At 44.7% G+C, this 10175-nt stretch overlaps 1 protein-coding gene across 2 annotated transcripts; it reads left to right on the top strand.

The window, feature by feature from the left end:
* Positions 1-539: 539 nt before the first annotated feature.
* On the top strand, positions 540-2496 carry LOC122011929. Of its 2 annotated transcripts, XM_042568361.1 has the most exons (4): positions 540-840; positions 925-1134; positions 1333-2020; positions 2096-2496. In XM_042568361.1, the coding sequence occupies exons 3-4, from the start codon at positions 1547-1549 to the stop codon at positions 2105-2107; spliced, it is 486 nt and encodes a 161-aa protein (XP_042424295.1). In that variant the 5' UTR covers positions 540-840; positions 925-1134; positions 1333-1546; the 3' UTR covers positions 2108-2496. The 2 variants fall into 2 exon arrangements, with proteins under 2 accessions (XP_042424295.1, XP_042424294.1); XM_042568360.1 differs by having other exon boundaries at positions 540-1134.
* The last annotated feature ends 7679 nt before the right edge of the window (positions 2497-10175 follow it).

Raw genomic sequence — 10175 nt, 5'->3', positions numbered from 1 at the left:
AAACTTTTGGTGCGAGTACAATTGCCAGCTCTGTTATTTTGAAATCTTGTTTGCGTTGGGGCGTATGGTGTGTTACACAATTCAATGCCTGGCGAGGCGAAGGGAGGGCAATCAATGCCATTTAACGTGTCTTTCGCAGGAGTGGATGGGTATCCCATCAGCTAGCCATCAGCTATGGGCGCCGGGTTGAAGCTAACAGCGCAGCCAAAAAAACAACAAGAAATAATTATATATTTCACTAGATATTAGTTGATTTGATATGGTCCTCCTGTCTTTCTGATTCGAATTTAATAGCAGCAAGCAATTTGAAACAGAAGGAGGGCCATTGCCGTTTTCGGAATCAAACAGAAACAGAGAAAAACACACATTCACAGAAGGAGGGGCTGGCCTAGACGAAGGCCGACGAGAGTGTTTTATTGTTAGATTCTATTGAATCGGAAGTAAACAAAGCGAGAGATCTCTCCCGGATCACGTGGCCTTATCAACTTGTCGGCATGGCCAGCTCACGCGTTCCCCATTAGCAAACAACCCCCTCCCCTGTCCCTGCCTGACCAGTCAACGCATCGCAATGCACCACACCCACCATATCTGCTGTCTGAGCCTCAGGCTGAGGCTGAGCCAGATGAGGGAAGAAGAACAGAGGGTGAAGGAGATAGATGGATGGATGGGAGATATCCCATCAATCAAAGCTCTTCTCTTATTTTGACCAGTCAATCCTCACTCCATTCGCTTTCACTCTTTCCGTCTCCAGGAGCTTTGACAAATTGAGCGCCAGGCCACTGTTTTCATGCTCGACTTCATTTCCACAACCACCAAACAAGCGTCGTCGCCGTCGTCATCGTCGTCTTTTGTTCTTCTCTCTCTCATTCATTAGTATCGTTTGTTTCCCCTAAACTTGTTCCTGTTTTCTCTTTTCAACGGCAGGAATTGATGACCGAAAAATATGCTTTGGCATGGCGTACATAAAGATTCGGACAAGCACTCGCACTCGACGGAGATTAGGCAACTCTCTTTTTCCAAGAAAGAAAAGATCCTCTACAACTAATTTCAAAGAGGAATGAGAGTACATGTATGGAAGTAAAGATGGACAGCTTTAAGTGTACAAAACATAAGTCCTGCTCCAATTAATGCATGGTAAAACAATCTACATCTTCTCACTGCATGCATAAATACACTTTTGATTCTTAGATCCGATCATACATACATCTCTGTATATATTTTTTTGTATATACATATATCTAGGTGCTATTGCTAGACAATTTTACACTGCAGCCCATGCATGCATTAATGAATTCTGCGACGCAATTATTAATTTGAGACAACTGCATACAGAGAGACATCTACTGCGTCCTAAATAGTCACAGACAGATCCCTCGAAGTACATCTCTCTTCTTTGTACGTATTCATATATTTTTTGGGGCGGACTGGACTGGGACTGGACTGGACTGGTATATGTTTTTAAATATCTCACGAGAAGATAAAAAGGCAAGCAAAGGCGAGAGAGAGCCGTGCTGTGATGGATGACATGCAATAATATTCACGACACATGTTCAACCCGGATCACCAGAATCTCTGCGGTGGAGGCGCACCTTCCGGCCCGCCCATGGCCAGCCCCCGCATCTCCTTCTCTAGCGACTTCCTGATGGAGGTGCCGACGGCGCGCGCCCCCTCCGGCTCGCCGCCGGACCCCAACTTCGAGTTCTTGGTCGGCAGCCACCCGATGATCACAGCCGACCAGCTCTTCTCCAAGGGCAGGTTGCTGCCTCTCAGGGACCCCTACGCGGCCGGCTCAAGCGGCCGCGGCGGCCTCACCACCCTCCGCGACGAGCTCCGGGAAAAAGATGACTCAGGCGCTGCTGCCGCCGCCGGATACGGCAGGGAGCGGCCGCCGAAGGGCGCGTCCATCAAGTGGAAGGAGCTTCTCGGGCTCAAGAAGTCGCGTGGCTCCGCATTGAAGAAGATAGATAAAAGCGAAGGCGCTGCGGGGGACGCAGATGCGAATCTCGACAGAGCAATGCAGGTCCGTTTCCCCATTTTACGATCCAAAAATTAACTTTAAAAATTCATGATCTCATTTCTTTCATGTGGCTGCCAGGAGGATACGTAGAACAGAGGAGCTAGCTCGATCTGGATGCTGCAACATCGGCAAAACGTTGATCAACGACACTAATTAATCTAGCGATATAGTAACATTTTGCCCTCTCTCTCTCTCTCTCTCTCTCTCTCTCTCTTTTTCCTCCATCTCTATGTTGGTGTTTTGTTTGTTCATCGAGGTGGAGTTCTTTCACTTGATTTTAGGTTAACTGCTGGAACTTTTTCAATCTTTTCAATTCCTAGACATTAGCGGGCTAGCTGTTTGTAAGAATTAGTTAGGTCTATGGGCTTTAACTCTCTCATTAATCTGTGTAATTGTGCGAGGAAATTATATATAAATTTCCTATTCAAATCTTGATGATCTGATCCTGAGTTCGGATCGTTGGGAATGGGACTCTTTAATGGCTTCGATCTGGCACCAACAATGTTTGGCCCATCTCGGGTGGGAAATAGTGCTGGTTTTGTCTTCTAATTAACTTCAGGTGAGAGAGAGAGAGACAGAGAGAGAGAGAGGTGAAGAGAAGAGCAGAGCCATCCGTTACGCTTACAGACTGAGCAAAGACTCCATTTTTTCCCCCATATATAAAGAAAAGAAAAGAAAAAAGGGAAAATCAAACCATTAGCTGCTAATCATGCCTGCTGATCATGTGTCTACCAGTTAATTTATGTATGTGTGTGTGTGTGTGTGTTTCACATGGTTTCTGATACATCCACATCACATTATTCAATTCATTTATGTGAGATGTATAGCTGTTGCATCGGAGGCTTTTCCTTGTTCTTGATATATATATATACACATTTAGAATTGGATCATGGAAGCAAAGGAGGTAAAGGACAATGTGAGTTGCTGTCTATTGCTCCAATATTCAAAATTTCAAACCTATAGTAAAAAATGAGCTCCGTACGTAGTAACCAAATAATTTGATCGTGGCGATGGTTCATCTATAAATAAATCTCACTCTGATCATGAATGACTTCATGAAAACAAAGCTGTAAATTAAACCACTGTTCATCTCCGTGATGCTGCTGCTGCTTCTGCTGCTTCTGCCTGCGTCGCGTTAATTCTTCCCTTTGAGGTATCTGCGACTGGAGACGTTGGCCTGCACTCTGCAGCGTAGCATGCTTCCATGACGCTGCAGTAGTCTTGGCACAGCTCGGTCCTCTGCATGCATTCAATATTCATCGAGTACTACTGCCGATGCATGACGTCCACTCTCGCCAAAGCTACGCACAGCGCCAGAGAGAGTGAGTGTATTCTGCTAGCTAGCTGCATCCTTGCCTCTGCCTCCATGCATCCTCCATGACCTGCTGGATATGTTACTTTATCTCTTGACTTATAATTTGTCTACTTCCGTCGGATTAATGTCCAATCGCAACGCACGCACAACTGAAAATTGGGCGGTATGAAAGAGCATAAAAGATGACAGTGGAAATTAAGAAAAAAAAATAGTTATATTATTAAATTTAATATTGATATTTAGAAATATTATGTATAAATTCTTATATAATTTAATTAAAAAATCTTAAACTCTAAATATATAAAAAAAAAAGCGACTGAATTGTTCTAAAAACTATAACAAATAAATATATATAATCTAACATCTCCTCAAACTCTAAATATATATAATCTAACATCCCTCTCAAATTCACAATACTACAGTTAAAAGTATTGAGAGTTTGTCAGATAAAAAAACGAAAGCGAGAAGTAGAATGTGACTTAGTAAATATATCAGCAATCTGTAGTTTTGAAAGAACAAAATGCAATGTGATTGTGCCAATTTGAAGATAATGACGAGTAATGTGACAATCAATTTCAATATATTTCGTCCGCTCATGAAAAATTGAATTACGTGTAATTTGAATAGTACTCTGATTATCACAATATAGCGGAGTATGTTGATAAAGAGAGATACTCATATTCACAAGCAACCAATGCAACCGAACTATCTCACAAGTAGTTGAGACCATGACACGATACTCAGTTTTTGTGGAAGATTTATAAATAATATCTTGCTTCTTACTCTTCCAAAAAATGAAGGAATCACCAAAAAAAACATAGAAGTTAGTGGTAGATTTACGATCCGTAGAATCACCAGCCCAATCTGCATCAGAGTATGCATGCAGTTCAAGAGATGAAGTAGAAGGAAATAAAAGGCTTTGAAATTGAGTGTCCCGAAGATACATGAGAATACGAAGAACAGCAACCCAATGAACTATAGTTGGTGTATCGACAAATTGACTAACCACATGAACAACATACGCAATATCTGGACGAGTCATTGTGAGATAAACCAAGCTTCCAACAATAATTTTGTATAAATTAGGATCCGACAAAGGTGAACCATCAAATGGAGAATATCGGGCATTAGTCTCAATAGGAGTATTAATGACTTTATTATCAGTAAGATGAGCGCGCTCAAACAAATCAGATATATATTTTAATTGGGGTAAAAGATAACTTTTCGGAGAATAAGCAACCTCAATGCCTAGAAAGTAGCGTAGTATACCTAAGTCTTTCATAGCAAAATAATGATCCAACTCAGACTTTAGGGAAGTAATTCCATCAGAATCATCACTAGTAATAATCATGTTATCAATATACAATAATAAAAAAATACGACTTGCACTTGTACATCTAACAAACAATGTTGAATCATAATTACTAGAATGAAAACCAAGCGAAGTAATCGCTATAGAGAACTTCTCAAACCAAGCACGAAATGCTTGTTTGAGACTATAAAGCGCTTTATGAAGATGCAAACTTCACCAGGTTGGTGTGAAATACCAGAAGGAGGTGTCATATAAAATTTATGAAGATCACCATTTAGAAATACATTCTTAACATCCATCTAATATATTCTCCATCATCTAACAGAAACAACAATAATCAGAGTACGAACAGTTATCATTTTTACAACAAGAGTAAATGCTTTCTCATAATCTATGTCATACTCCTAAGAATAACTTTTAGCAATAAGACAAGCTTTGTATCGCTCGATAGATCCATCAAATTTAGTTTTGATCTTATATAATATACCCAACAAGAACCAATAGTATATTTTCTTGGTGACAATGGAACCAAATTTCATGTATGAGTCGATGCAAAACAGTTAGTTCCTCAGCCATAGCATTCTGCCAAAGTGAGTTACAAACAACTTCTCTATAGGATATAGGCTCAGAAAGACAATGAATAAATGTAAAAAATAAAGTAAAAGAATGAGAATAACAAGAGTAAGCAAAATCTGCAGTTTAGTAGACTTATGAATACAAGTGGATTGACGACGGTGGAGAGAAGGATCATCCGTAACCTCAGGAGATGATTGGGTAGTGACAAAAGGAGGAGCATGTGAAGTGAATATCTCTGTTAGACCGCGTTGGCCGGCTAGAAGGAGGGTTGAATAGCCCTGTAAAAATAAAAAGCAATCCTTCTCGATCTTTCAAATAAACACTTGCATAAATAAAGTAAACAAATAAAACAGGAAAGAAGAGGCAAAGAGGTTTTACTTGGTTATAATCGGAGAGGTTATTAATCGAAGGAAGTTGAAGCGCACTAACTATCTCCTTCAGGTGGAGAAGCCTCTTACAGCATTTAAGCACAGAAAATAAAGAAGCTAAATTACAAATGAAGCACACAAGTGTTGGAAATGCTAATTGCTTATCTATTGTCTAGCTTTTGGACCAAGGCTGTATTTATAGTCTTGGTCTGGGCGCCTAGAAGGGTTCCAGGTGCCTAGGAGGGGATAAAACTTTATCCCTGATGCAATGGTGAGCGTCCACATCATTCTAGATAGAATCAGCATTTCGGGGCGCCTCGGACTGTTCCGGGCGCCCGGGTGGGGAAAGTCAATATCGTTGACTTTTTCAATCAGGGTATTTTGCTCCGGCTCCATTCGCCTCGATCTGGGTCTTCCGCTCGCTTGGGTGATCTTGGCCATCCGGAATAGGGCTCACTCGAACCTAACTTCCGGCCTTCTCGAGCAGGCTTCCGCTCCGGCTTCTCGTCCCTCGGAATCATCGCGTGCTTCCTTCTCGTCCATCAGCGTACTCATCCACAGCTCTTCGTCCCTCCGACGCATAGAGCCCGTCGGCTCTCTCCCGTGCCGACATTCTCGCTAGCTGCGTCTCTTGCTCCCCGAGCAATCTTCCGCTTCGGCTTCTCGTCCCTCGGAACCAGCGCATGCTTCATTCTCGTCTATCGGGGTACTCTTCCGCGGCAACTCATCCCTCGGACGCACCGAGCCTGTCGGCTCTCTCCCCATGCCATCCTTCTTGCTAGCCATGTCTTTCGCTCGACTTCCTGTGCTCCTAAGTGTTGGGGGATCTTGCAGCCGGCTAGAAGGGGGGTTGGATAGACGGCGCCCCCAAATACTCGCTTCTTACGATGTTAGCGCAACGGAATACAAACGAACACAAATAGAAAGCTAAATACAAAAGCTAATGACAAAGAAAAGAACAAGCAAACCAATGCACGTCGATGTAACGTGGTTCGGAGATAACTTGCTCCTACTCCACGGCATGTCCGTAAAGTGGACGATCCCTCAATCCGTCGGTGGATTAGTCCCCGGCAAACTCCGGCAAGCTCAACCTCCTTGTGGGTGGAGAAACCTCACCACAACACTCACCAAAAACACTTGGACACAAGGGAACCTTTGAGCACTTAGTGACTACTAATTAGGCTTTAACCAAGTCTCATTTCATCACCTTGGCCGGTCATCCCAAGCTCCTTCTTATAGAGCTTGGAGCAAATCAGTAAACTGGTTTGCCCGTTACCAGTCGACTGGTCCTTGCACCAGTCGACTGGTGCCAGCCCAACGGCTCTCTACAGTGCACCAGTCGACTGCTACAGTGTCGTCAACTGCTACAGTACCCGTTGACTGCTACAGTTCCCCACGGGTTTTTTCCCGAGTACAATCTCTCATGCACTCGTACCCTCACGACTCACTTGACTCTTCTTTGCAGCTTTGACCTCTTGCCTTCAAACTTACTTCCTTTGGCTCTCGTCCCTCGGATGAATCCAAGCCCGCGCCTCATCCCCAATGCCATCCTTCACGTATGCCTCGAAGTCACTTCCATCAGCTCTTGTCCTTGCTGCCTTGTCTACGGTCCCTCGGATGCTCCATCCTTCACCGGACCCGAAGCCGTCAACCTGAGTCACATGTGTATCCTGCAGTCCTGCACAACTCAAGTACATATATCAAATAACAAGGGTGAACCTAACTTAAACACTTTGTCCAAACACCAAAACACATGGTCCCGCGGACCATTGGGATTGCTCCAACAGTCTTTCCCTTTTTGATGTTTGGCAATACGTTTAAGTTAGGGAAAACAAATAGAAAATAAACATGCTAAAAACAATGGACTTACGATGCCAAGGCTACACACTTGGACTTATACTGCCGAATGGACTTACGTTGCCAAGGCTACACACTTGGACTTACACCGCCGAAGCAAAATGCAAACATGCATTGGAACATATCCCAAGGTTCCCCCTACACCTAAGCTCCCCAATGAGCTAGAATTTTCCCACAGGGATTTTTAAGAACCTATCACAAGGCTCCCCCTACGCAAAGGCACTTAAGGTTTTCCCAACTAAACCTTACTTCTCCCCCTTTGCCTAACATCCAAAAAAAAATCCTCCAACAATATCTCAATTGTTGAAAATTTATCATCCAAACTGACCCTAAACTCATGTATTTATCCCCCATGGATCCCATACATCTAAACAAGTTGACATGGTCAAGAACAGCACTGAGAAACAACATCAGGCTGGTATCAGTCGACTACCCCAATTACCAGTCGACTGCCCCCTTCGACGCAACCTTGCAGAACCATTCTGTGGTCGAAAAGCACTGTTACCAATCGACTGGTATCGGCACCAGTCGACTGGTATCGACAAAATGAGCTTACAGAGAAATTATTGTTAGGATCCTTCGTACGGAGGCTAGAGAGGGGGGTGTGAATAGCCGACCCCAAATCGTCATTTCTTTCTACAAAACGTGTTAGTGCAGCGGAAAATACAAAGAAACGAAAGAGAAGAAAACCAAACCTTAACACAAGGATGTAACGAGGTTCGGAGATTAGGGCTCCTACTCCTCGGCGTGTCCGTAAGGTGGACGAGTCCAGTCAATCCGTCGGTGGATGAGTCCCCGGAGAACCGGCTAATACAATATACTCCTTGTGGGTGGAGAAACCTCGCCACAAACGTTTGCAACAGCAAACAAAGAGTACAAGAACAGTAAGAAAAGCAATATAATATGAATACAATAGCACTCTACCAATTGCTTGCTTTCTTGTCGACGGGAGGTGAAGCAGCAACTTCACAACCCAAATGCAGCAGCTGGTCGACGACTGGAAGCTCACGCGAAGCTTCGGAGGCGAGCTCAATCAAAGCTCAGTTGAAGCAGAAGCTTCAGCAGTAGAAGAACATAATGTTGGTGCAACCTTAGGTCAAGGTTGACCCGACTCGAGTTGACTTGACTCGAGTTGTATTTTGATGTTTGACTTGGGAAGATTGTTGATGCAACTTTAGGTCAAGATTGACCTAGTTGAGTTGCATGTTGATGTTTGACTCTTGTGAGAGAGTTCTATTCTTGTTATGGGACAAGAATAGATGGTTGGGAGATTATTGGTGCAACCCTAGGTCAAGGTTGACCTGGTTGACCTGAAAAGTCCAAGTATGGAGACTTGGCAAACGGAAAAGTCCAAGCAGGGAGCTTGGCACGCGAAAAGTCCAAGTATGGAGACTTGGCACTGGAAAAGTCCAAGTACGGAGACTTGGCACGGGGAAAAGTCCAAGTATGGGCACGCGGAAAGTCCAAGTATGGAGACTTGGCACGGGAAAGTCCAAGCAGGGGGTTGGCAGGAGAAAGTCCCGTGAGTGAAGCCGAGCAGTGGAAAGTCCTGGTGAGTGAAGCCAGGCGGTGGAGAAAGTCCCTGGTGAGTGAAGCTAGGCGGGAAAGACCTAGTGAGTGAAGCTAGGCGGTGGAAATCCGGTGAGTGAAGCCGTGAAAATCCTAGTGAGTGAAGCTAGGTGAAAGGGAAAGTCCGGTGAGTGAAGCCGGTGAAAGTCCCGTGAGTGAAGCGGCAGTGGGAAAGTCCTAAGTGATGTTAGGTAGTGGAAATCCCTGGTGAGTGAAGCCGGGAAAGTCAGTGAAGCCAGGCAAGGGAAAATCCAGATGGATCGGGGATGATCGGACATCCGGTGTTGAGAAAGTCCAAGTAGGTCAAAGGGATTGACCGGACACTTGGTTCTAGCAGTCAAGGGAGTGACCGGATGCTAGGGATGAAGTACCAATAGGTCAAGGTTGACCGGATATTGGTTTGAAGTCTTGGGACTTGGTTTGGGCAAAAACCAAGCTCGGATCGGTCACCGCACCGATCCAGGATACTGTTTTCTCGATCGGTGCGGTGACCGATCGGATCAAAGCTCTGTTGATTCTTGTCGATCGGCGACCGATCGAAGAAAACAGAGGCGAAAGCGGCTGATCGGTCCACGGACCGATCAGGCCATCTGATCGGTCTGTGGACCGATCGAGACGAGCATCGCGAGAAGGAAAGGAAGGATCGGTGCGTGGACCGATTCACCTCTTCCCCGATCGGCCTGGGACCGATCGGTCTAACTGACGCGGCTAGTTTCTTCACCGCTTTCTTCTTGGCGGTATAAAGGATCAAGGGCATCTGCTGTGCGTCGCTCTCCTTCTTCCTCTTCTTTCTGCTGCTGAGCTCTGCTGAGTTCTTGAAGCGTTGAAGCTTTGCGTGAGCTTCCTTTTGGCTGGTCACCTGCTGTTGTAGGCGCTTGGAGCTGCTGCTTCTTCCAGTCGAAGAGAAGGCAAGCAAGAGTTTTCTTACTGTTGTATTTCTTGCTGTTTTTCTTTGTATTTCTGTACTCTCCTTACTTGCTGTTGCAAGAGTGTGTTGTGGCGAGGTTTCTCCACCCATAAGGAGTTTGTATTAGCCGGTTCTCCGGGGACTCATCCACCGACGGATTGACTGGAGTCGTCCACCTTACGGACACGCCGAGGAGTAGGAGCCCTAATCTCCGAACCTCGTTACATCGGTTTGTTTGAGGTTTGTAGTCTTCC

This window comes from Zingiber officinale, chromosome 8A (assembly GCF_018446385.1).
Source record: "Zingiber officinale cultivar Zhangliang chromosome 8A, Zo_v1.1, whole genome shotgun sequence".
Taxonomy (NCBI): domain Eukaryota; kingdom Viridiplantae; phylum Streptophyta; class Magnoliopsida; order Zingiberales; family Zingiberaceae; genus Zingiber; species Zingiber officinale.
This window is presented reverse-complemented; position numbering and strand designations above follow the sequence as displayed.

What these genes read in the sequence shown, in the direction of transcription:
- LOC122011929 (XM_042568361.1), top strand. Translation starts at nt 1,547, where the DNA reads ATGTTCAACCCGGATCACCAGAATCTCTGCGGTGGAGGCGCACCTTCC.